At 46.7% G+C, this 27392-nt stretch overlaps 1 protein-coding gene across 5 annotated transcripts in view; it reads right to left on the minus strand.

Annotated features, from left to right (window-relative positions):
• The window catches only part of Aff3 (ALF transcription elongation factor 3), a 440706-nt gene that overhangs the window by 56185 nt on the left and 357129 nt on the right, over window positions 1-27392 (minus strand). For 4 of the 5 annotated variants that reach the window (XM_085836589.1, XM_085836598.1, XM_029480447.2 and 1 more), the window contains one exon: window positions 18964-19004. In XM_085836589.1, coding sequence (XP_085692715.1) covers window positions 18964-19004 — 41 coding nt within the window. The remainder of the gene's footprint in view (window positions 1-18963; window positions 19005-27392) is intronic. The other variant, XM_085836585.1, reaches the window with a different exon arrangement.

The raw sequence follows: 27392 nt of genomic DNA on the forward strand, positions 1-27392 counted from the left end.
AACTCCTTTCCTATTCCCCAGGTAGGCTGATGAGTAGCTGCGTGTGGGTGTGGGGGGAAGGGGAGGGAGAATGGTCAGAGACCACTGCAGTGGAGGTTGCAGCCACTCACTACAGTTAATAGAAGATGACTATACAGTGCTTCCTTGTAACTCTTCCTATTTGCCTATAGGAGTATCATGCAACATTTTGGCCTATGCCATTAAGTTGCTGGCTTCATTGCCTCTAGTAGCCTAGATAAAAACTGACATTCCCACTACTAATAAGTACAGTTGGCCCTATGTACATGGGCATTCCACATCCAGAGATCCAATCAATTACAGGACACTTTACATCCACAGATCCAATCACAGGACACCCCACATCTAGAGATCCAACCAATCACAGGACACCCCACATCCAGAGATCCAACCAATCACAGGGCACCCCACATCCAGAGATCAAACCAATCACAGGGCACTTCACATCCACAGATCCAGCCAATCACAGGGCACCCCGCATTCACAGATCCAGCCATTCACAGGGGACTCCACATCTAAAGATTCAGCCAGCGATCAAAAAATATTCACCCAAACCCTGCATGTGTACTGAACATGTAGAGAACATTTTTTCTGTTTCTCCCTAATGAGTGGAGTATGGTAGCTACTTATAGCACTACTGCTGTGTTATAGAGTTGCTGTGCTATAGAGTAATCTACAAAATATAAAGTACTTGGTGAGAGGATGTGGAAAGTTCTGTCACATACTCTGTTGTTGGACCTGAGGGATCTGAGAATTAGCGGGTGTAGGTTTCTGCAAGGGCATCCTGAAGTCAGTCCCTATGGGGGCTGATGGATGGCAGTGCTCTACCTCCCAGATGTAGGCAAAGTGTCTCTAGAATCTGAGGCTGGGCTTTCAGACACTCAGCTTCGCCATCACAGAGAATGCAAGCAACATGGTTTTCAGAAATGACACTGCTCCATGCGAATCAAAATTCCATAAAGCTCTCACCCCAGCCCCACCTTCTCTGACAAAGCCCTTCCAGCAGGGCTGAGCCTGCTTTCCAGTGAACTGTGCTTAGAGGAAGGAAACACAGTGCCAGGCCTCGGTTGAGCAGGTGACTCCGAAGCATGGAGACAGTCCTCGTGTACAGGAAACTCCATGGGAAACTTAGCTTTGATATTCTCATCAGAACTTCTCTCTTTAAAGGGGTGTTCCCTCCTCAATGAAAGAGAGGCAAGCTGGAGCCTCCCAGGAGTTAGGTCATTAATTAGACATTAGCACACAGAACACTGTGTACCTGGGTTGGCATCTGGGAGCAAAATGTATTTGAGATCTTGGAATGACAAAGAGATAAAAATTTTAAAGAAATACTTCATTAAGATTTTTAAAAAACTAACAGCCAGGCTGTTCCTAATGACCGGCCAACCAATACACCCACCATCTTCCTCATCCCCGTAGTGAGAATGGCTACCACTACTCAGAAAAAATGTCAATTTGAGCCCCTTGTCCAAATGGCAGGAGGAAGGCTCACCTTACACCCACGAGGACATTAGTCTGCCTCTTGCATTATCTCTCAGTTGGCATAACATTTTTATTTGTTACTTGTGTTCTCTATGGCTGCCATAAAGGCACTGTGACTCTCACATGGGGATGCACCAGGCTCCTAGGTTAGGCTGGGGAGAAGATCAATCCCACCCAGTCACCCACTGGACAAGCCATCATGCAGATAGCTTGTAACAGGACATTGCTGCCATGCCTGGGCACAAGTGTGTGGGTGTCCTGCCATCCTGTCACACCTTTATGAGAGTGATGACAGGAGGGACAGGGAAGGCTGGGTGGGGTCAGGAGCCTGGGCAGGGGAGCTGCTGGCTGAGAGGGATGTCATGTGACAAGACGTGACTTGCCTTGGAATATGCTCCACCACTGCATTAGACCTTACAAATCAAAGACAGAGCTATTAAGAACTTCAACATGTCAACCACAGAGCACTAGTAAGGTCTGTCTCTGTGTGTGTGTGTATGTGTGGGTAGTTGGATAGATAGATGTCTGATGAAGAGTCCTGTAAGTATGCACAGGTATCTAGCTGTTCTTGGTGAAGCCAGAGGTTTCTTCTGTCTTTGTCTTTCTTTAAAAGCCATGCCCCTGAGATCCCAACCTTCCAAACAGCCCAGGTCCCATCTAACACCTTCCAGCCACCCATCTGCCCGAACGCCTCTGGCTGCTCACTAAGGCAGAGAGGAAGAGAATCTCCCTACTTGGAAACAGTTTCAGAAGCTCAAAAGAAGCTCTGTGGAGACAGGGCTTGAAATAAGTGGGCTCCCATGTAATTAAAATAATTATGAATGAAAATTACTACTTTAGTAATTGCTTTATATTATATTTACTACCGTTTCCATTGTGTGACTTATCTCATTAATTACTGCTGGAAAAAGTTAGCCGATGAATAATTAATACTGTGTGATATCCAAGGGAGTAATCGTGTTTAAGAAACAGAGTTTGAGAGTGAGCATCTCCACAGCCCCATTGATGAGGACCCCTCAGAGTCAAACCACGACTTGTGAGTAAGGGCCTCCGCTTACAACCTGCCGTGACTAGAGGTCAACAGAAAGCCTCTTTATCCTGAACACAACTGGAAACAGGTCTGAAATTCTCAGTGGCGTCTGCTTTATCAAAGGCAGCCCTCTGCATGGCTAACTTGAGAAACATACAAATCAGAGTAGCTCTCCAAATGAACATGGATCAGCAGTAGCCTACCTTCCAAACAAAGCAAGAGTCTAGTGTTTCCTGTCAGAGCAGGCGCTGGCGGAGGAGAGAGGACAGGAGGCTAGCCAGGAGCCTTAACCTGCAACCTCCAGCAGGTTCCATATGTACTTCATACATATATATGCACCACACACACACACACACACGAGAGAGAGAGAGAGAGAGAGAGAGAGAGAAATATCAATAGGATAAGCGGGAACTACAATGTTTATTCTATTAGTTCTTCAGTTGTGGTTTTGACTGGGGCTGGCAATGGATCCCAGAGCCTCAGACTCATCAAACGTATGCTCTCATGTGGAGCCACCCCTCCCCCTTTTCTTCAAAGAGGGGAATCAGCTATAAAAGAAACAATGGAAGAACTGCCCATTCTCATCCCTTCAAGATCCCAAACTTTTTTCTTTCTTCTTTTTTTTTAAGCCAAGCATTTACTATTTCACTTTATTTGTGTGTATGCGTGTGGGTGTGCATGTATTAGTGCCCACAGAGGCTATTGGATCCATTGAGGCTGAGTCAAAGGTACTCGTGAGCTACCCAGTATGGGTGCTGGGAGCTGAGCTCAGTCCTCTGGATGGGCCGGCCATATGCACTCTTACCTGCAGAGCCATCTCCCCAGCCCCTGGACTTTTCCTATGGCATTGGACTTCAAACTTGGGTTGCGTGGGATTGCCAGATGAAATGCAGGACACCTACTGAGACTTACTAGGTACATTCTGCATAGTAGGCAACTTTAAGAAGCCATTTATACCATGAGATTACCCATTGTTCATGGATACTCTGTCTACCTTAGGTCTATGGCATTTCTTGTCCATCCCAGGTCAAAGCATATGTGCACACGCATCAAACAGAGAGCAGGGGATGGGGATGACTGAGAGAGGAAGATGAATCACCCCCAGAAACTGCATCATTACTAACTGCCACAGTCTGTGGGTCGTACGGCAGGGTTTGAGGTGGGATGACAGGCCAGAGGATTAATTACAGTTAATCACAGACAGGGAAAGTCCAGGGACCTGGGAGACTCGTCCTTCAAGTTGCCGGAGCTGTATTTTAAAAGCAATTTAACACCATCCTTTGTGGGGGATGGAAGGACAGTCAGAAGATGGAAGCATCACAGTGGTAAAATACTGTGAATCTACTCCGAAGCCACAAGATTCGGGGTTAATGGGCTTTTCTCAGAACTTCCGCATTTGCAGGGAGCCTTATGTGACCATCTTCCTACTGACATAAAAGCTGTTTGCGGCTTGATGACTGAAATACCCTCTGGCTATTTCTAACTTCTGAAGGGGTCACAGGAAGAGGCCAGAGTGTCTATAAAGAAGAGTCGAGACAGCTGTGGCTCTGCCCAGATGTGCGGGATACTGTGGCTCTGCCCAGGTGTGCGGGATACTGTGGCTCTGCCCAGATGTGCGGGATACTGTTACTTAGGGGTTCTGCAGGCTTGATGGCTGGCACAGCCCCCCTCCCCCCACCTTAAGCTACAATCTGCAGTGCTTGTACAGTAAGACAAGGGGAGTTGCGGTCTTATTGGCAATGATGCTGGAATTTAATGAGACCTCACTGTAATCTTTTACTGAAAAGAAAGCTAGTTCTGCAAACGCAGGCTCCACTTCGCAGGCTCGTGCTTCTTGTGGGATTTTATTCGTATACTACAAAAAGGTAGATAATTCCTTTGGAAAGCAAGCCACCCCCTTTATACCATACGCATTTATTTGTGTGCTGAGGATTGAACCCAGGTCTTGCACCTGCTACGCATTAGCACTTTACCTCTGAGCTATACCACAGGCCACGCTCTACTATTGCAACAGATGCAGCTTGCCTTTAAAAAAATGTGGTGTGCAGGCATGCTGTTAGTTTGTCTGTTCACTGAGAATTGAAACAGTGTATAGGATGGTGTCTTGCTCTGTTCCGAATGCTATAAGAAATACCACCGTCTGAGTGGCTTAAATAAGATACTCAGTTCTTGCAGTTCTGAAGGCTGTGAAGTCCAAGACCAAGGTGCCGACACACTCATTTGTTGGTGAGAACTCTTTCTGGCATGCCCACAGCCTCCTCAGCGTGCCTACACAACTTCTTCCCTGTGTATGCTTTTTAATATCATGGGAGCTTGTGCCCTTATTTGAATCTAATTACCTTCCAAAGTTCTCACCCCTAATACTATGAGGCTGTGCGTTAGGACGTTAATGGAAGACTTTGCAGGGGTGTGGGGGCACACCAGACCTCACCACAGATTCAGGGTCTTGTAAGGCCATCAAACCAGGTTTCACTGCTGAGCCTTTTGGAGGCTACTCCATGGCTGGGCACCCCAGAAAGACCCCCAGTAGAGGACCTTCTGGGCATCCTCATCACCAGGTGAAGGGAAGAGCCTGCTGACATGTGATAGGAATCACCGAGAAGCTCACAAAGGCAACGTTGGCACAGGAAAGCTGATAACCAAGTAAACCCTACTGTGGTGTCAGAAAATAGAAGGCCATCTATAGGAGCCACTGAGGACCTGTCACAGCCATGCAGAGTTAAGGACATGGTCTTCACTGTTCCCTCGAGAAATGAACCACAGTACTAGATGACAGATTTTTTGTTTGTTTGTTTGTTTTTAAACTTGAGAGGTCATCATACTTCAGCAGTCGTACCACTGGGAATGTCACAGTCCAGGCACGAGGACTCCGATTTCTCTACAGCCTTGCCAACAGTTGGTGCACGTTTTGAAAAGTCGAGCACTCCTCATGCTGTGTCATCTCACACTGGTTTACCCAGCAGAGGGGATGCCGTCTTAAACTTACACGAGGGCAGAGGCATGAGTCTGGGTGCACGGAGTTACATGTGGCTACTACATCTTTTAGAACCACAGAAGCCAAGGGTGCTGAGCTTCGTGAGACACACCACAGTCTCCGGAGGGATCCAGGTCCAGTTCTTGTCTATAATTTGCCAGCTCCTGATCTCCTTGACTGCTGCTACTTTTAAGTAAGGAAAACATGCTGGACGGTCTCCAGGTAACCAATATGGCTACAGTTGGAAGATTAAAGTCTCCCTGGAGGTGGGACTTAAATGAGCTGGAGCTTCATGTAATTAAGAGAATTCTGGATGGAAATAGCCAGTTTAGTGACTTCTTTTACAGGACAATATTTACTGTGACTGCTACTTTGAACCTTCTCTAATTACTTATAGTTAGGTTGGTCCTAGGTTGGAGGTAAAGAATTAAGAGCAGGGGCTTGACGCTGCCTTTTATCGCCAGGTAAGACTAAGCTGTTTAGGGGCTGCTGCTTAGTAGCGGCCCTGTTACTAAGAAACAAGTTTTGGTCAGCTTTAGCTTTACAAAGCTCACCCCCACGCACAGCACGCACGCACGCACAGCACGCACGCACAGCACGCACGCACGCACAATAATCTCTCCCAATGCCTGCAACACTGTTGCAAGGTGGACAGAGGGAGGGAGTTGCGATCTTCCCCTCTGCCAGTGCTGGAAAAGCCACCGAGAAATCAAGTCAGTCATCAGTATCCAGGCTACACGTCAGGCTGTGCTGGATGTGCCCAGATTTGACGTGTATTTCCTGAAACTTGTCACCTGTGGAAAGCTGCTTGATCTCACAGGGGTGAGTACCACCAAAGGATAAGTGTGGATGGATGGCCAAAAAGGAGGGCTGACTAAGGGAAGGGTATCTAAGTTGTGAGCTGAAGCTTGGGAAGGTTTCCAAGTTGGTTGGAGGGAGTGGCAGAAGGGAGTCAGGGAAGGGAAAGCATTCCAGGCTGAAGGAATACCGCATGTGTGTATGTGTTGTGTGTGTGTGTGTGTGTGTGTGTGTGTGTGTGTGTGTGTGGCTACGTATGAAAGAATGAATAGTTCTGTGGCTAAATCACAAAATGGGCCTATGACAGAGCCAAGGCTTGAAAGGGACCTAGGAAACAATGTTGGCTGAGCTCTTATTACTGATCTGAGATATCCAAGGAGCTATGGGGTTTCCACCACTCTGAAGCTTTGCCTCATTTTGCTAGGGCAAGAAAGTTGGCATGGCTGATGGCTGGTCTCCAAAGCAATGATACATGGGTGTGTGCACATTTCAAAAACATGATGTATATTTGAATACAATTTCTTTCCTTTCAGAGTACCAGTGAATAGATACTAGGTCTCCAGCCAGCTGGAAGAGGAAAATTCTCCAAGGAGTAGAAATCTTAGGAAACAGTACTGGCTTGCATCTTCTTCCTTCCCTATCTAAATCTGTCTGAGTCCAACCAATTCACCTTTCAAATGCTTCGTCATCTCCTATTTTAAGCTTAGAGCATGGGAAGATGGCTGACATTCCTGCACCTGCTTGCTTGGATGTAACCAGGCTAGGAGAGGCACGTTGTACCACATAAATCTCCAGCTGACTTTATCTTCTGGGGCGGAGAATGGAGCAGCCCTGTCCCCATGTGAAGCACCCAGGCATGTGTTGTGTGTGATTCAAGGAGAGCTGAAATATGCATTGTTGTAAGAGATTAAGTAGGGTGGAAAGGAACCCGAACCCCGGGCAACCAGCCTGTGGTGAGGCAGACCTTCCCTGTCCAAGGCCACATGTCCCCTGCAAACTGTGGCTCCAGCAGGCACCACCCCTTTCTGTGTCCATTAACTTTGGGTGGCAAGTGACTCAACAATTTGAAGCTTCAGTTTCCCATATGCAAGATTTGGACACTAATGCATGCCGCAGAAGGCTGTCTGTTGATGACATGGCATGGTGACAGGAAGGTGCCCACGCATAGGCCCTGAGACATTCAGCTAGCATGGCCCCCCCAGGAGGTCAGAGGTAACCTACCATCCAGAGAGGGAGAGTTAACAACGTGCTTTGTGCCCATCTTTTCTTGCAAATAGGAACTTGTGTCCTTTCACAATTACATAAAATAGCCAGGACAGTGACTCAAAGAAAACCTGGCACTCCTTCGTATGCTCTCTCCAGTGACTAACACCTCAATTTGCAGTGCTCATGGAGTGGTGTTATTTGCCTTGGCTCCTCTTAGCTCTAGGATCAGGCAAGCTGAACAGGGAAGATTTGTCTCCATTGAAAGATGAAGAGCTGTGACCTCAAGTGGCTCGCTGACTCCCTGGCTGTGAACAGGGTGAACAAAGCCAAGAAGAGGCAGTGTCGGGGAGCGGCAGGGTCTCCGACTCAGCCCAGGCAGGTCTTCAGAAAGCACTATTTGATTTGCTACACCAGGGCCAGCAAGCAGGCCGACCTGGCCTGTGATATTTAACAGGGGCCATGGCCTTGGTTAAGCAAGCCTGTTTCAACGTTTTAGCTGAACTGACTACAGTGAGCACCGTCACACTGGATTCCCTCTCTTAAGATGAGAGGGATAAAGAGCGGGAAAACGTATGCAAAAGAAGACAGAATAATTGTAGTGAGCCCAAGGGGCAAGGCCGAGAAATGTACTTGGAATTTGGTAGATCAGATGGTTGTTCTAAAACATCTGGAATATACTCTGCGTGGTGTATCCTGAAGGGACATATGCTGCCCAGGGACTGTATGTTGCTTGCCAGGGTGAGGACATCATGTGGCTGCCAGACACTGGCCTAGGAACCAGCACAGGGCAGGGAGCTGGGCAAAGTGAGAAAGGTCAGGTTGTCCCAGCCGTCAGGAGCACATTAACCTTCCCTGGCAGCAGGGCAGTGGAGTGGCTCCAAATCACAGCCATCAAAGGCCAGCTAGCTAGTGCAAACAGCCAGCGCTAGGCCAAGGCTGTCTCAGCAAAGGATGAAAGAGCAGGTCCTTGGGACGGGAGGACTTTTGGACAGGGGCAGGCCATGAGTTCAGAGTAGCAGCTGGCTGGACAGCCAGGTCTCATGGCTGTGTGATTTTCAAGTTCAGAGAGACACTTGGCCAAAGGACAGTTCTGGGAGGGAAGGACAGTTCTGGAGAAGGTCCTGTCTGCCAGGCCAGTAAAGCCAGAGATAGAAGACTCTGTGGGCTTGGAGATGTAAAACAAAACCAAGCCAAAGGCACTGGGGCCATGGTTTAAATAAACTCCCATTATAAACAGCTAGGTAGTTTGATCTTTGAACAAGACACAGATGCAAAACAATGACCTCAGACTATCAAATGGCTAACACACCATTCCAGACGTTTCTCTAACTGGCTTGCTGCGGCACCAGCATGTTCAGAAAACCACCCGTGCACTTAGGATGTAACATTTAAAAAGCTTTTCTTGTTAGATATATAATTGGTGAGTTGGGAAGATAGCTTAGTTGGTCAAGTGCTTGCCAGGTAAGCCTCAGGGTATGAATTCAAATCCCCAGCACCCATGCAAAAAAGTCAGGAGTAGCTCTTATCTCAGCACTGGGGAGGCAGGGGAATCAACTGGGAGGCTGGGCAGTCAGCCAAGACAAATAGAATCCCAGGCTGGTGAGAGATTCTCATCGCAAAACGAGAGGTAGACAGCTCATAAGGCTGTTCCCTGGCCTCCACACACACGTGAACCCACACCCCCATATAATATGTTACTCTGTGGCCTCTTTTGGGTTTAGCTCAGTTTCCCAGAGCAGGGTCACTGAGACTGATAGCACAGGCTGAAGTTCAAGGCAGGCAGGAACTGTATGTTGCCATACTCACTAGTGGTCAGTTTAAACATTCTAAAATAACTGGCCCAGTAACTACCAATTAGTAACTCATTTCCGGCGGGACAGTAAGTCTGTAATCAAAGCAGTTTGTCAACAAGGTACAGGCAAAAGTCTCTTTCAGAAATATATAATTGTAAAAAGTCTCTATTTTTCAGTAGATAGCTGTGACACAGAAAACATGCTAATCACACAATAGCTTCCTCCCCGCCCCAGCTTTTGCACTGAAATGCCACGTGTACTGTTTTGTGTCAAGTTAAATAAGAATTAAATAGGCTACGAACATTAGACATACAGAACATCCACTCCCCTTGGTTTAGAAGGGACAACCCCAAGGGTGTTAAAAGGCACAGGATATGCTGACCAAGTGACAAAGACTAAGCAAAAAATACTGTATAGGACTGGGATTTAAACTTAGCAAATGTCTGAGGATGTATTTGATAGGAAGAGGACGCCGTGTAGGATGACAATGTGTAGAAATGAGTAATGTGGTCCAACTGCCCTGGCACTGAGGCGTGAGGACCTGGCTCCCTCTGCTCCCTTTGCACAGTCCTCAGAGCACAGTGATGCACCTGAACAAAGGTGACAATTGGTTGTGTTACTTCACAGTCACAGTGGCTTGGGGAGCAGGAGAGGGGTTAGCTCTGCTCTATCCCCAGTGCAGAAGGCCGGGGTCACTTTTAACTCTTATCTGAGAATGAGGTACACAGTGCTTTGGTGGGAACCTCGGAACCTCAAACCCAGGAGAGGACACCGATCGCCTGCCCTATGGAGGAGAAAACGCCATGTCGGTCAAAAGTCTTGGAGCACCAACGCTTTCCCCAAATTCCTGTCTCGACAATGCTTTCTGACTTCAGTTCCTTTTCAGAGTCTGTGGTGTGTGTGTGTGTGTGTGTACCCAATACAGTAAACCCAATGGCTTCTCATATACCTTACACACACATTCTGAAGGTCACTTGAGACGATGTGTTAGCCATGCACAGACCAGGTTTCCTAATAAGCAATCATCTTCCACTGTGGTGTTAAACTGGTGCTCCAGAAGTTCTGGCTTTTGGAGCCTTTTGCAACTGAGAATTTTTGGATTAGGGATCTCGGGCTGTATCTGCTATTCATTTTCTTTGTTAAGCTTTAGATTTTTATTATTATTATTATGTAAGGTCCATAATACCTATTTTAACCATTCTCCACACATCCGCTCAGTGGTATCAAGTGCAGTCATGCTTCCGCACGGACGTCATCACCGCATTATTCTCTTTAAAGAAGACAAAAGTTACGTCACCCATGAGCTGGGGCTCTCAGCAATTGTGGACATTAACTAAAAGCGTTAAAGCACTTTCACCCAGAGGACCCTCCTGCTAACCCCTCCCTGGACAGACATCCGGTGGCAAGTCTGTATTAATTCTCAAGCACTCTCAAACCCACTAAACCACTGTAAAGGGCAATTAGTGGCTCTATACAATCCGTTATTTATTTACTCAGAAGACTGACTTCTTCCTTGGCTCTCTTCTGTTGTGTGAATACATGCCTGGGACCTTTTAAACTGTGTATTATTTACCTGATAGGACTCAATGGTTTCTCTGGAGCCATTTCGTTTTATTGTGGAAATTAGTACTGGGTTGGGGGGAACGTTAAAGCAGAGTTCTAGACTCTCTAGCCTGTGCACTAGCCTCTTGTTAATGTCGTGTTAATGCAGCTGACTGGGCTAATAGCCACCCGAGGGCCGTCAGGGACAATTATGTGGCTTCCCTCTAGAAGGGCGGGTGGAGGGTCTCCCTTTGTGAGTACTGATGGATGGAAATCACAGGACCCTGTTATAGACCAGAGAGACTTAGCATTTATGGCTCTGTACATGGCCCCACACAGTGGTTTTCAAATAATGAGGATCACCTTGCTCTGCAGTAAGAAAATCAGGCTAGCTCCTTTCTGATCACTGGGAAGAGCTTCAGTAAATGACCCAGAGGAGCCTTCCAGATAGCTGAACTGAGAGGGTGGTAGAGACACAAGCTGTGGCCAGGCCCCCCCTTAGAGGCATGAGCAGACCTCATCTAGGATCCTGGCTTTGGTGTTTTAGGAGAGAAAAGGCTAGATCAGCGTTTAAGATGTAAACAGTAAATAAGTAAATAAATAAAGATTAGTAGAAGACATCTTCCTTTGGGAGACAAAGCAGTTGAAGAAATGGCTGCTCTGTGTCTCAGACTCTGTGGAGCTGCTTCTAGTCCCTCCCTCCCCACAGGGCAGAGCCACTCTCTGGATACCCTGAAGCCTGACCCTGTTCATACAGACAGTCCTGTGCTCCACTCCTGGTCACGGGCACTGATGAAGTTTTCCTTCATGTCACAGCTAACATGCCCATCGGGTCCCCTTTTCTGACTGCTCCACATACCCTACCAAGGTCATCGATTCCCCCATGGCTTGATGGGGGCTTTCCTTGCTAAAGTGGCTGAAAGCATCAGCCCTGGGGTCAGAGAGATTGTCCCAGGGGTCTGAGATGTGGAGGGAAGTTGCTCGAGTCTGTTAATAGAAAGCCAGGTGCACGCAGTAGGATTTTTAGGGAAAGCAGTTTTAGGACACAAAGGGAAGTGGGATTCTACTGAAGGCAGCCCCTCTTTATGGCCCTAATGTTGAATCCTTTCTTCCTTGCTGAGATGGCTGTGGCCCTCAGGATGCTGACACACAACTGTTCCAAGAGGAACACTGTGCATGCTGACACACAGGACCATCCTCTCTTTGCTGCATACCGGCCTCCTTGGGAGTGGGAGCCACAGACGATGGATCTTGGTATGTCGATCCTTGAATGGTGCCTTACCCAGTGTCCAGGTTCAGAACTGTAAATGTTCACCAAATACATTAGTAGACAAGAAGGGGGCATTTTAAGTCTTGCCATGATACAAATCACTGCAATGAGAGTGGGGATGGGGCTACAGCTGTGGGGGCGGGGCTGCACTCATCACCTGACCTCACTTGGTGCCAGAAAGTTTCTGATGAGACTGCAGGATCTTCTCCCTGTCCCTGGGTTCTTAACTTACTCCACTCTAACTTAAATGCATTGAGCAGTTTACTGAGACTGTCTTGCTTACCCTTGGACTGATTTTGCTATTATTAATTGTTCAGTGTCTCTCTTGTTTTATCAATGTAATAGCTGATCATGTCGCTTGACTCTCAAGCAGGCTGGTACCTGCCTGAACTCCCAAGTCCCTCTGCATCAACTTCTTTTCAAGGCACTCTATTACTGACATGGAGCTAAATTCAGAAAATAATTTTCTACTTTAAGCCCAGAGTTGCCTCTGTAACCACAAACCACTGGGTTTGGTTCGTCATTCATTCATTCATTCATTCATGTATGATGCATTCATTCATACATGTATTCATTCATTCGTGCATGCATTCATTCATACATGTATTCATTCATTCATGCATGCGCTCATGCATTCATTAATACATGCATTCATTCACTCATTTGTGCATTCGTTCATTCATATATGTATTCATTCATTCATTCATTCATGCATGCAGCCATATATTCATTCATTTATCCATCCAATAATTTCTTCCCTATCCCTGCCAGGCAACCTCCCAGGGATAAAAAGATGTTTACAGCAGCAAGATCGAGGATGCGAAAGGTGGTCAAGCCTAAGGTGGAGGTCTCTGACCATTTCCAAGCCAGTATCGACTGAGAGGATGGCAGAGTGTACAGTTGGACCTGCGTTTGATCACAGCTAGGCCACTTGCTTCCATGTGGCCCCTGGTTGAGTCACAACATGTGCCCGTGGTTTGGTTTGCTCATTTTTTTGTTTTGTTTTGTTTTGTTTAAGGTTCCATGTACCTCTCAGGACTGTTCTGAAGATTAAAAAAAGATACAGTTTCTAAAGAATAACACTAGCCTTTGGAGACAAACTAGAGAACGGGGGCTGTAGGCAAGGCCAGTGGCGACCTGTTGCTTTAACACTGTGAGCGCTGTGAGTTTAAAACTTCCTTAAAAGTGCCCCATCTTTTCTTTTTGATGCTTAGAGAAAGGATCCCTTGAGCCAGCCAGCTAGCTCAGCAGGTGAGGGCAGCTGCCATTAAGACTGATAACCAGAGTCATTGTGCTCTGGGTCTCTAAGAGGTAAGGAGAGGACCCTTCTCAAATTGAGGACCTTCCTCAAATTGCCCTCTGACCTTCCCAGACACCCAGTGGCACAAATGTTGCCCATAATAAGTGAAAAATTGTAAAATGTTTTTAGAAGGGATCAGTTAGCAGTGCCCAGCAGCTGCAGACCTCCCTCACACCGGACTGAGCAGAACAGAGCCTAAGGGTAGGTATACTTGTGAGCTGGTGGCTGTTGCCAGCGCACTACACACCCTTGGTTCCGTTGAGCTGGACTCTTGGACTGGAGGGGGCAGCAAAAAGAAGCTGGAGCAGAAGCCCCTGCTGAGCCAGCCAGCACCTCACCCCCACCCCAGTACGTGTTTGATCTTGTTTCTGGACACAGACCATTTCACACTCGGCTCTGTAGATAGAGGTGAAGCTCCCTTAATTGTAGGCTATTTGTCATCGACTTCATTTCCATCTATTCTTCCCCATGGAAAATAGGACTCCATGCATGAGATTTATCTGAGAAAGGGGAAAACAGAGAGCCAAGTTCAGAAGGCCTCTCTCCATACCCCTGCCTCCTGCTGGCGGAGACCCCGAGAAGCAGCACTTCTCATAGGGTGCACTTCATCTCGCATTGCACCCCATCGAGCGCATGGTGCTCGGCAAGTCTCCGTGGAATAAATGAATAAATCTGAGGCAGTTGTTTGGATTTCAATATAAATGGATCTTGGACCCGAGAATCTGCCAGATGGGCAGACAGGTTATAGTCTGGTGATGTGTCTCCAAAGCTATAAAAATGTAGCCATGGCTGGGAGTTGCTCGCTGACATTTCAGAAAATGATTATATGCACAATTTAAGCACTCGGCCGTTCCTGCCCTCCGAGTGCCGCTGCTTCACGGCTGCGCTGATACTAGCTTTCTTGCGCCTTCCTCTTTCCTTTTCTTTTCTTTCTTTCTTTTTTTTTTTTTTTTTGAGTCAAGTGAATTTTTTCCTCAGCCCCTCATATTTCTAACAGAGCGTGATTTATTCATACCAAATTATGCTCCATTTTTATAAAGCCTGAGTTGCTGCAAATGATGCCTGAGGTTCCAGAGAAAATATTAATTCCTGATCTGGTGCTATAAAGCATGCCTGCTCTCCGTGCAGAGGCTCCGTCGCCCCAAGACAGATGGAAGCAGTCTCGGGGTATGATTAACTTCTTAGTCCTGGCAATCTCCTCCCGCTCCTCTGGCCGCAGACTTCCAGATTGACCTCCAGCTCCTCTGCAAATGAGCAGTCGCTCAGATTGATAAATCACACGCATCCCTCTTCTGATCAGGGCTGTCTGCTATTTACTACTTACAGAGAGAAGTTAATCACAGTCAGGGCTCCTCGCAGGCTGCACACACATCCTGCCTCTCTCAGAGCCCTTGCATATTCTCCACGTTTCTGATAACGAGGCGGCTTCTGCAGTGCAGAGTCTCCCATCTTTGTAAAGGAACCAGGCATCCATTTCTTCCCCTCCCTCCCCATGTCCATTAAGTGTAACCGCCCATATGAAGAAAAAGCACTTAGATTATAAAGATAGAGCCCCGTGCAAAGTAATCTCTCTTAATTGGCTTATTTATCTCCTCAAAAAAACTGTCACCTCTTCCTGCCCTGGCTGCTTGTTGTTTTCATCCTTTGGGGACACCAGTGGGGCTCGAACTTCTCAAAAATACAAAAAAATCAAATCAAATCAAAAACCCACAAACCCACAGTCAGGTATAGAGAGGAACCAAACTCGCACTGCCCCATCTTCCCAGAACGGCTCGGTCTGTCATCTCAGGGTGGGTCTGCTGAGCTGGCTGGAGTCCGGCTTCTCATTTTGCCTGGTCTACTCTTCTATGGCTATGTAGACTGCACTATAAACGAAGCCCACTGCTCTGGTCAGTATATGAGGCGAGTTTCAAAGTTAGGCAACGGATGCATTACAGCTTTTATTTTCCAGGACTGTTTACTGATCATGAGACTCCCCAAACTTCAGAGCCCATGCCCCGGGTGTTAAGCTCCAGTGTGCCAGTGTACTGTGGATAGAGACAGGCCAGGACTGTGTGTATCTGAGAAAGTTAGACAAGGACTAGTGAGTGGCCCGCTGAGATCTCTGAGATCTAAGTGGAGAAGGCTGATTCTTGCACGTTGTCCTCTGATCTTGAGATCTAAGCATGCACACATGCACCTGTACACACACACACACACACACACACACACACACACACACACACACACGCAGTGTAAGACATATTTTAAATAAGCTCCAAGAAAGAGTTTCTGCAATGAAGAAATGATGTTTGAAGAGACAGATGCTTCTCTGCCCAACTCCAGAAATCACAAACTTAGAGAACACGTCAGGTCTGAGCATGCTTGGTCTTTTGGATAAAGAGCGGAGTGCCGTGTGGCTGTTACGGAACTTTATAGACAGAAATGAGAACAGGCTAGAAGACAGCGTTGAGGAAGCCAGAGGAATCCTGTGATTTGATGTCTGATAGATTGTGATGATTTACACTGTCAGCCTGACGGGATTAAGAATTATGTAGAAGAGCCTTGAGGGACAGCGGAATTTAGGTTAACAGAGATGGGAGGACCCACCTTAACTGTGTGCGGCACGGTTCTGCAGGTTGGGGGCGCCCAGAGCAAAAGGAAAGGAGGGAGTGAAGGATGGTTCACTGCTACCCGATTCCTGACTGAGGACATAATGTGACTGGCTGTCCCAAGTTCCTGTCACGATGACCTTCACAGAATGCCAAGGAACTGTGAGCCCACATGAACCCTTCCTTCCTTAAGCTGCAGATATTTCGTCACTGCCACAGTGACTAATGGATTATCCCACGCTCTGAGTAGCTGCTCTGGGTAGCCCACGGCTGGGATGATCAGTTTCATTGCAAATCTGTAGTTATTCTGACAGACAGAATATTAACCAAATCATACCATGATATGGACCCAAGGCACAAGGATATTTTTTTCTAAAGATATTGGTTTATTCAAAATATTAAGTAACAGGATAGAAAAAGATACCTGCCGTGTGAGCCGTTACTATCCTCTAATTAAAAACAAAACAAAACAAAACAAAAACAAAACTAGAAAATAATGAATTAGTGAATCCAAATAAATTCAGTAGGTGCTTTTAAGTCCTGATTTTGAAGAAGAGCTTTTATAATTCATTTTTCTTTATTTTGAAAACAGGATCTCACCATGTAGCCCTGGCTGGCCTAGAACTCACTATGAGAGCTGGATATGGTGCTCGCCTTTCATCCCAGCACTTGGGAGGCAAAGGCAGGTGAGTCACTGTGAGTTCAAGGCCAGCATGCTCTACACAGCAAGATCCAAGCCAGTCAAGTTACATAGTGAACCATCTCTAAGTGACTCCAGGTGCTCTCACCTATGCCCCCATCATGAAAACAGAATGTGTCCTGACAGGGAGGAAGTGGCACAATTCTCGATGAGCTAAACAAGCCAACCATAAGATCCCAAGTTTGCCCAAGGCACATATCATCACATACACATACTTTAGAGGGTGTCCAGCGAGGGGGCCACGAGTTGCATGTGCTTCAAAATGGCCACCAACTGCAACCCAACACCAAACCAGAAGTCACCTAAGAAATGTCTTCAGGGTAACTCAGTTATTTGGTTCTTGAACACAGATTTTGCCATAATGATGTGTCACAGTGTCAAAAAGCTCGTCACTCAAGTGGCTAGGCTCTGAATTAATGCAGACAGAGAGAAACAAGGAGAAGGCAGCTCCCTACAAAGGCGTCGCCGGAGCAGTGCAGTAGTCTGAGCTATCACCTGGAAGTGAGCCGAGTTCCTCTAATTTTGAATAAAAACCTTTTGGATTGAAGAGGGGAATGGCCTTTTATACTGGAAAGAAAGCAATGGTGACACCGGGGCCCTGGCTTCTGGGCACGGCACTGGCCTGACAGGTTCTAATGAGAATATTCGAAAGAGGTCAAAGGGGTCCTCATTAAGATCTATCCACACTGGCTTCCCAGGGCTAAGTCACTGAGAGAGACCTTTGATTGTGTCCGGCCTGGTTTCTGATGCAGCCTATCTGATCTTAGATGGTATGACCATTTTCCTAACATACAGCAGTTGGATTTATTCTGACAGAGGCTGCCATGATGCTTCTCAGCATAACACACACGGTTTTTCATGGAAAGGGTGTAAATGGGTGGTTTGTGGTCTATCCACAGGGTTGTAGAAACACTGCGTTAATGTGATATCACAAGCTTCTCATGACTGCCCAGAAAGGACGTACTGTATGTACAGTAAAGGCCGTTCTGGGAACATGGATTTCCCTTGCTTTTCAAAGCATTTGACCAAAAGACTCTTACGTTCAAAGAGAAGACAAAAAGAAGAAAGAAATACGTGTAGGAAGAGCTTGATTGGGTCACAATGTGAGTCTGGACCCTTGGTCTCTCTGACCAAAAGGCCCAGAAGCACTGCCCGATTCGGAGACTGTCACTGGTGAAAGGCTCTTGGTTGAAATCAGCTTCCTCAGGTTCAGGCCCCCACAGAGGAAGTGCTTTCTACCCATGTGCTCTCTGTAATCCACCTACGCGAGGGAGGAGCCGCACCTGGGAGGAGTGCTGCGCTGATCTGGTTCAGTCAGCAATTGCTCATTCATTCTGAAGGGAAGTCCGAAGGAAGGGAGGGCAAAGGCTGGCTAGACAATCCTGATGTGTGTGCCAGTCACCTCAGGGGCATCTCTGACTGAGTCTGACACTGTCGAGATATAGAGATGTGTCGGGAGTTCATCCGACTGCTGACAGAGCACATGTGTGCCTGTGTGCCCGCTCTCTCACCCACTCTCGCCCTTGCCCTCTTTCTCCCTGCCTCTCCTTTTCTCTTTCTCTCTCTGCCTCTGTGTGTGTCTCTCTCCCTCTCTGTCGCTGTCTCTTTCTCTGTCTCTTTCTCTCACACACACACTCGCATACACACACACACACACACACATACACATGTCATGGTCTGTTCTAGGTGTGAGTTCCAGTTTATGCTTTTTCTTCAGGATTATGACTCCTTCAGTCATACAAGGCAGGTCAAACAACGGAGGGCATACGAAGTCTGGTGGGTGAGCAACAGGCAAAGGTACAGGGAGTAGGGCAGGAGAGCATGAGTGGCTGGCTTGTACGCGTACAGCTCAAGAGAAAATCTTATCGGAAGACAGAGTCCTCTGGGTGAACCAATATGGAAAGAGCGAAGAAAACACCTCAAAGTAAAGAGATACTTATTGCTGAGAAATGAGCTTGGCTCTCAGCCAATTCCAAAGTTCAGAATTTACCACACCACTCAGGCCTTCCCCACTAAGATTCTTGTCTCTCGTTTCACGGCACAACAAGGGATTCTTCATAGTTTATGTGAAATACAACAAGCCGAGTTTTGCGGTAATAAACTCCATGCACGCATGACAAATCCAAGCACGCGGAATGTTTAACATCCCAGTTCGCAGATTCTTTAGGGACAAAATCCGATTATGAATTATATGCCACAATAAATAGGGCTCAATGTTTCATAAAGCAATTTATAGTTCATAAAAATGACAAAATGTACCTGTCAGCTAGAGTGCGGAGAGCTGTTCTCTGGGCTGCCTGCTGGAAGAAAAGGGAGAGATGTTTATTTAATATTCTGACTTTTAAATTATGCGCTCAATCAACTTAAAAAAAAGTATCTCACACACATGCACATTTTTGTCAGGCAGCCAAAGTTTAAACTGTTAGCAACACAGTAAAGAGCCCTGCTATGTCATGAAAGCAAGGTTCTTGGTAAAGGGTGCTGCAGTAACATACGTTTGCCAGTAGGGGGCGACTGTGAGGGAAATGCTACATACTTCTCCCTGGCAGTGTAGGGCAGGTCTCAGGAAGCATGGCTAAGACCTGAACATTTTTTTTCTACCACCTAAAATAAAATTTCCATTGTTTTATCCTTATTACCTGTAGAAAAAAAACCCAAACAAACCCGTATTCTTCTAACTTCTTGTGTAGATCGGTGTTGGTACGTTTTTATGTTGTGTGTCTGCGGCTGTGCACGTGTGAGTATGGCTGGGCACACCTGTGGATATGTGTGTGCAGAGGCTAAGGAGGGCACTGGCTCTCTTCCTCCACTGATGCCTGTCGTATTCCCTTGGGTCAAGGTCCCTCACTGAACCCAAAGCTCTCCATTTTGGGAAGGCTGACTAGCCATCAAATTCCCAGCATCCGATTGTTTCTGCCCCACCCCAACGCTGATGTCACAGGCACATGATTGGCTTTTTGTATTTTTTTTTTTTATGTGTTAGAGGTTCGAATCCAGGTCCCCAAGTTTGCATAGCATGTACTATGACCACAGAGCCATCTTGCTAGCCACTAAAGATAGAATTTAATTACTTTTTATTGTTTTCTTTCAGATTTATTTATTTATTTAGATCTATTTATTTATTTATTATTTGAAAACCTGATCGTTGACTGGACAATCTCAAAATATTATAGGATTATTGATACTTTTAGACACAATAATGAAGTTGTGACTGTGGTTTTGTTTGTTTCTTTTAAGAGTGTTTTTGGCGACCCAGGGACATGGTTTGGTAGCGTGCTTGCTGTGTGTATAAACCTAAGCAGTATTGTTTGGAGCCCCAGCACTTCTGCAAAGACATGCACGTATGCGTATCTTAAGCCCAGCGCTGGGGAGCAGGGGTCAGTGTGCTTCTGGAGCGTACTCCTCAGGTGGACTATCCCAGGCGATGAGCTCCAGATTCAGGGACAGACCCTGATCAAAAAAACCCCCAAAAACAACAACAAAAAAACAAAACAAGGAAAAAATTCTCCAAAACTGAAATGTAGCAAGCACAGCAACGAATGCACCAGCCACCTATGCTTAAGTCTTATCTTAAACATAGTTCCAACTGTTGGTGACACTTGGCACACTTCAAACTGACCCTCGAAACCTACATCTGACATCTCCGTGCTTAAACAGCCCTGATCCTGCCTGTGGTGAATAGGACGTATCCCGTGCTCACTACTGTCTCTCCCTTGGTTCTGTATGTCCTCGCTCTGACTTCAGGACAGCTTCTAGCAAGTCTGCAGCTGCCATAACCTCTTCTTAGCAACCCTGTATTTGGTACATGTATAATCTGAGAGTTGATATTAGTAACTGAGACTGGAATAAAGGAACTTGAGATTGCTAATGGTTACCTAGCGGGCAAAATTAGCAAACTGTAGCCAATGAAACAGCTGTATTTTGAAATTTCTGTCTACCCCATAAGTTCTAACAATGCAGAAAGATAACAAAAGATAGCATGGCGGGCAGCTGAGGGAGGCAGAGCACATGTAGGAACACCCGATCGCTTGTGTACACCCCATGTGACTCAGGAGGGGCGGGGCTAAAGATCCAGTCTGAACTTAAAGTCAATCGACTTTTCTCCAGTCTCCATGGATTCCCCTTGCTGACTTCTGTGCCTGGTCATCCACAGTGAGTGTTGATGCCATGGTTGCTGGTTGGAAAGAGATTCAGAGAATACAGGAAGACAATGTAAAGCAGGGAGTGGCTGCAGCCACGGAGTTGCCTGTGAACGGCTGCACTCCACAGAGGAGTGCCTGCTAATGGGTCGATCCTGTTGGGTGGGATCAAGGGCAACTTCCCTTTAGCAAAGCCAAAGGATGCTGGTCTTAGAGATCGGGCTCTCTCCATCCATCCATCCATCCATGTCTTCCTGTCAGTCTTCACTCTTCCAGTCCGTCTGTGAGGAGCGTCACCACACGGTCAGTGCAGTGGGACTCAGTACAAAAGCCCACCCTCCTGGTTTTTTCAAATGCTTGGTTTCTGACTGTGCTTTTCACTGCAGCTCCTCTTTATTATGAATAAATCCTCTACAGAGAACATTCATTAAGAAAGCTAATGAGAATGTACTAAACATTTAAAATCACTCCTCCAGGAAAAAAAAATAGCTATGGTGTTAAAGTAAAATGCTATGTCCTATACCTAGGCAAGAGCTGACTATGAAGAGATTCTGTTGCTTGTTCTCCTAATTTAAAAAATGAGCCGGGCGTGGTGGCGCACGCCTTTAATCCCAGCACTCGGGAGGCAGAGGCAGTCGGATTTCTGAGTTCGAGGACAGCCTGGTCTACAAAGTGAGTGCCAGGACAGCCAGAGCTACACAGAGAAACCCTGTCTCAAAAAACCAAAAAAAAAAAAAAAAAAAAAGATTAAAAAATGAATTTTAAGGCTGGAAAATAATGAAAGAAATAAACATCAGGATTGAAGAGTCAAGAAAAAAATGACTTAGGTGACTCGCCATTGAAACCCGAAAGACTAGCTGAGAACTAGATGGACTGCCCAGTTCCATCCCTCTAAGATCTGTACCACAATGACATTCTCCTCTCCTAATCGCTCATCAGTTTCTCCTCTGATTCGGCGGCAGCACAGTCACTTGAGAGGGTTAAGAGAGAGCTTCGCTCATCTTTCCTGAGTGCATTATTCATTCATGAATGACGCTGAAGCTCAAGTCTATAAGACAAAACAAGTTTTCTGCCAGAAATAGTCATTTTCCAGGCTCCTCTCAAGAGATGACATTTTTTTCTACTTCTTTATTTTAACAAGGTTGATGCTTGGTAACATAATCAGCAGATATTCTGCTCCAACGCATGCTAAATGAATTACAAGTCACAATCTGTTATTGAAAGGCAATCAGAGAGGAAATTAAATGCCCTTTTGTAATTGGGTCTGGCACAGGGCAAGTCCATAGACACTGGGTGGGATTGTAAGGTAAAAAGAAAGGAAGAGCCTAGAGGTCCACAGAAGCCCAGAGATGTGTAGTTTCTTGATGGAAATAGAATTTATGCCTGGATAGCTATGCAATTTACTCTGAGCTACCTACTATGTGCAGGTTTGGTGTAGGTGATAGGAGGAGCAGATGAAGGTTGTCATTATAGTCCTCTGAGTCTGGAGGTGGGGCAGACAGGAAAGGCCCACAGGCACACAACAGTTAGCATCACAATGGCTGTGGCTGAGGGGACAGCATGCTTGAAGTGGAACAGTGAAATGACCAATGGTTACAGAAAGCTCAGCCAGTGTGGGATAACAAGGCCTGAAAAGAAACATATGAGACCAGAGGAATGGGGAAAGGAAAAGGAGAGCCATTATATCAGAGGGATGGGGGAGGGAAAAGGAGAGCCATTAGACCAGAGAAATGGGGGAGGGAAGAGGAGAGCCATGAGTCCAGAGGGATCGGGGAGGGAAAAGGAGAGCCATTAGACCAGAGGGATGGGGGAGGGAAGAGGAGAGCCATGAGTCCAGAGGGATGGGGGAGGGAAAAGGAGAGCCATTAGACCAAAGAAGCAAGGGTGGTGGAGGAGGAAGGGCTAGTTGCAGAGGAAAAGCTACAGCAGGCTTAGCTCCTGACTCACTGTGGCACAGCTTGGTGGGGCACTGGGACCATGGCAGAGCCAGATGAGGCCAATGTCAAGGTCTACAGAGGTCAAGTGCAGGCTTGTGGAGGTACAGGACAACTGGAAGTCATTAGAGACTTTGCACAGACAGAAGCTAAGCAAAGTGTGCATGTACGTCCTGTGTAACTTCCTGTAAATCTATAAGAAAGTAACGAGGCTTGGTGATAGAGTCTATTTTCAAATATCACTCTAGCTTCTGTTTTGTATGATGAATGTGTTTGCGTGAGGAAGAACTACCTGTGAGGTTATTACAATGAGAAATATTCAACAATGGAGAGAGCAGTCTGTACTTCGACTTGAGGGAACTGTCTCTGGTAGGACACGGCAGATCAGGACAGGGAAGGTGTCAGCATCAGATTCATGCCTGGGCACCTGGTATGGATGGAGACAATTGGGGGAGATGTGGGGCTGGGGGTATAGGAGTGGTCAAGGTGGAGTAGGTCTTGTGCCATTAGGGTCAAGTTGCCTATGGATGTTTAACAGAGATGATGGATGACATCTGGAAATATTAGCTGAAGTTGTTAAAAAACAAACCAAACAAAGATACCAATAAAAAGGTGGTGGGAGAGCTCAGTTGGTGTGAGCATGAGGACCTATATTAGAGTCCTAGAGCCCATGTTACACAGGAAGGAGGTGGGGGACGAGGAGGAGAATGGGAGAGGGAGGAGGGGGAGAAGGAATGGGAGGGAGGAGAGGGGAAGAAAGGGAGGAGGAGGAGGAGGAAGAGGGGGAGAAAGGATACCAGCACACATTTTTAACCCCAGCCTGGGAAGCAGGGGACAGGCAGATTCCCTAGGGCTGACTATTCAGCCACCCTATTTTAATCTGCAAATTTCAAATACAATTAAAAAAGGTTTTTTTGTTTATTTTTTAAAATAAAGGTGAATCTCACACATATGCACACACACATGAAAACATATGCATGCATACCCTCTCCTCTCCACAAAATACCCACAGCAGTCATAAAATTGAGAAGTACAGCTTAAGGTTCTGGGCCAAGACTTTGCTGTTGCTCTGAAGGAAGCTCTCTTTGTGTTTCCCTGGGAACGCATGAGCACTGTGCACGTCTAGGTTCAAGCCTTGTGCTCAGCGGGCTGCCTCTGCGCCCTGTCCTGCACTGGGGTCAGGCAGAGCCACTGAGGATGATATCACGTAACCTCAGTGTAAGAGCGCTTTGGGCGGGCGCTAACCAGACAGCAGTGGAGAAAGGAGGAGAGAAACCCTCCTTGGCTGGGCATCCTGGGCTGCCTGGCTGTTCTAATAAAGACAGCTCTGTGTGGGTACTGCTTGCTCTTTATAAAACCCACATTGAATAGGCTCCTAAGGGCAGGCAGAATTTCAGAGGTGACAGAACTCATCAGTAAAGAAAGCCCACGGCTGAACGGGGGGCATCAGAGGACAAAGCACCAACCTTCCTGTTGGCAGAGGAGAACCGACATTTGTAAGGTTTTCTGGCTCGTCCCAAGCACTTGCCCCTGATTTGGATCCCACCTAAGCTCTGAGGTCTAGCTCCCCGTCTGAATTGCTTCTTTAAATCCCAACTTTCCTTGGGGCCCTCCTCCCCAAACTCTGGGTCGGTAACAGGCTCTGGTTCCACGCATCACTGGAGAGCATGCCATTGGGCAGGGTAGCGGTTAAACTCCAGCTTCCCGTGCTCCCTTTAAGATGACACAAGGCAGAGGTCTTAGAGGATGTTAACAGGGGACTTCTGGGCACAACTGAGTCTTCTGATGGTTAAGGGAGGCACACTGACTTTTGTTAAGCATCTCCAGGGCATTTTACTCCCTGGAGACACGCTCTGAACTACCCCCATGGCTCTTGTGGGGTCTGGAGCTATTTCCCTTACAGACTTAGGGTCTACTGTTCAACTACGAGAGCATGCGATCTTATCCTGAGCTCATCCATTACTCTGGCGCATTGTGACAGGACTGGGTAAGGAAGGCCAAGCCTGGCTGTGTTAGGTGTGAGTGGCTCCAAAGGCCGTTGGGATTAACCTAATGGATACACGCTGCTCTGGATAATGGAGAGCCAAATCCACCTGCCCTCAGGATTGAGAGGAGGCTTTTGTGACGGTGGCAGACATAGGACAAAGCCCTGGCAAGACAATTGCGCCTTCAGAGGGAGAGAGAGCATGCGTGTGCAACCATGTGTCAGCCTGTGAGTTCACATCTTCAGGAGAGCAACCATGTAAGCGTATGATACCTAGAGCTGGCTGAGGTTCTAGGACAGAGAGTCTAGGGGGGGTGGGGTATGCCTTTACAGTTCTGGTTCTTAACACTGGGAATAAATCTGGAATATGGATGCTGACACCAAGACACAGATTTAAATTAGATGGTGATTCACCTACAAAGTTCGCTGGCCTCTAGCCCTCACCAGAGTAGGTAAGACCATTCTCTAGAATCCAGAGATATACACCACAGGGGATGGAGGGGTGGGGGAGGAACATAGTCAGTAATGAGTCGGAAGTTCTACACTGTTGTGCTTGGGCTATGTATGGGATCGCTGGGTTTGCATAACGCTGATGTTGGTAGAAAATAAAAAAAAAAGCTGATATAACTGTGTAAGCTATGGACTAGCTGGTTAATTAGGCTTGAGTTGGGGACAGATCAAGTGTCCCCGTTCCCAGGGTGAATTACGTGTGCAGTAACTATGCTTGATGTTCCAAGTACTTTGCCAGATGCAAGTGTTGGCTAAATCCTATGTGATCTGCCATAGCTGTGACCTCCTCATCTGGGCTTTGGTCACTCAGTGCTCCTGAAACTTATTCCACATGGCAGTCTAAATGCAGCCACAACTTGAGCAAGGTCCAAAGGGGGATATCTTATTTATAACTAATGGAAATACATATCCAAAGTTTTCATTGACACATCACACACACACACACACACACACACACACACACACACACGGTCACAGTGGTGTGATCTGTCAACATGTGCATAAAGTTAATGGTCAGATCAGGGTAATGGAATCTTCTTGATCTCAAACATTTATCATTTCCTATCATCAGGGATATTCAAAACCTTTACTAGCTAATTTGAAATATATGAGTAACTGCTGTCACGCATAGTCAGCCCCCTTTACTGTGCTGGGGAACATCTGAAGTCATTGGGCTTGTCCAAGTGCACCCTAATCCCATGTACTGCCATCTTTCCACCCTTCCCCCCACAGCCTTCCTACCTACTGGACTCTGGTGCAATGACTCCCTGAGGTTCTCTTTGCTCTAGCAGGCAGGCACTAGGAGGAGTCATTTCTCACTCTGTGACTTTCCAAATGCCTCCAGAGCGATTACAAAGGTCCCCTTTGCTACCTTAGTAAGATGCTTTGGTGGAATTTCCTTAAGGTCCCACTGGTCTTGGTGGGTGGTCAGTAACTGTGAACGCAGACTCTACCCATGTTACTTTGCTTTTATATGAAGACCACACAAGGAAGGCGAAATAAAGATCTCGGTAGCTTTGTTTTAACTGACATCGGTGACTGAAGCCCCCATATCTGAGTCTGGCTTTACATCTCATCCAAACGTTTCTACTAAAAAACACCCAATGTTTGAAGGTACAAATAGCTTTGTGCCGGGCAGGCAGACCATCTCACTTGTGCTTCCTAAACCGATTATGCAAGAGAAAGCAGAAACAGCTTGTTATCAGTATCTGGATGTTCACTTGTCATCAGTATCTGGATGTTCACTTGTTATCAGTATCTGGATGTTCACTTGTTATCAGTATCTGGGTGTTCACTGGCTATGTGAGCACAGCTCCACAACCATGGTGTGCAAGCACACACCCTTCTTAGAACGGCCTTGGACCTTTAAAAGCGAAGCCTAACGTGAAGAAAGATAAACCCAGAGACAGTGCTGACCCAACCTCCCCAGGGGAGATCTGGCTCACCAGGACCTCCTGTGATTCAGTTGTGGCAATGATTGTACAAAACACCAAATAGGAGGCTTTTCGATCAAATACTATAAAACGTGAGTTTAGGACCAGGAATTAAAATCTTTTTTATCTTCCTCACCTGGTAAGACTTTTAAGCAAACGTTTTAACCATTTTCACTCAGTGAGAAATTTGTTTACACCAAGGTCAATGCTCTATTCTAGACATTTGATAGCCTCGAGCAGTGATGCTTTTCTGCTTCGGGCAGGAGCCTCTCTCCCCTTCCTCCTTCATGTCTTATAAGCCAATTCTAATTGAATAAGACTGGGAGGTCAGACCTAGCCAATGGGGAAAAGACACAGTCAACACCCGAGACACCTTTTCCGTCTCAGGGTGTGTTTGTGTCCTTCCGAGCAGACCTTCTTAGCAAGAGTGAAGATTGTTATTTGCAGACACTTCAGTTGGAATGCTGGTGTCTTTCTTTACTATCCCAAACATATTTCTAACAATTTGTGGGCTCTATCTGGGAACCTACCTCACCTGAGGGTGTGCCTTGAAACCAGTTTTAACAACTGTCTGATCTGTTTCTTAGAGATGGTTTTGTTCAATTCAGCATAACTCGTGGGATACTGAGCTGTTCTGGATAGAACTGGAGAGTGCCAAGGACCCTTGAGTGGGTTGTCTCTATGCTTC

Source organism: Mus caroli, unplaced genomic scaffold (genome assembly GCF_978045245.1).
Source record: "Mus caroli unplaced genomic scaffold, Mus_caroli_1 scaffold_1, whole genome shotgun sequence".
NCBI classification, from domain to species: domain Eukaryota; kingdom Metazoa; phylum Chordata; class Mammalia; order Rodentia; family Muridae; genus Mus; species Mus caroli.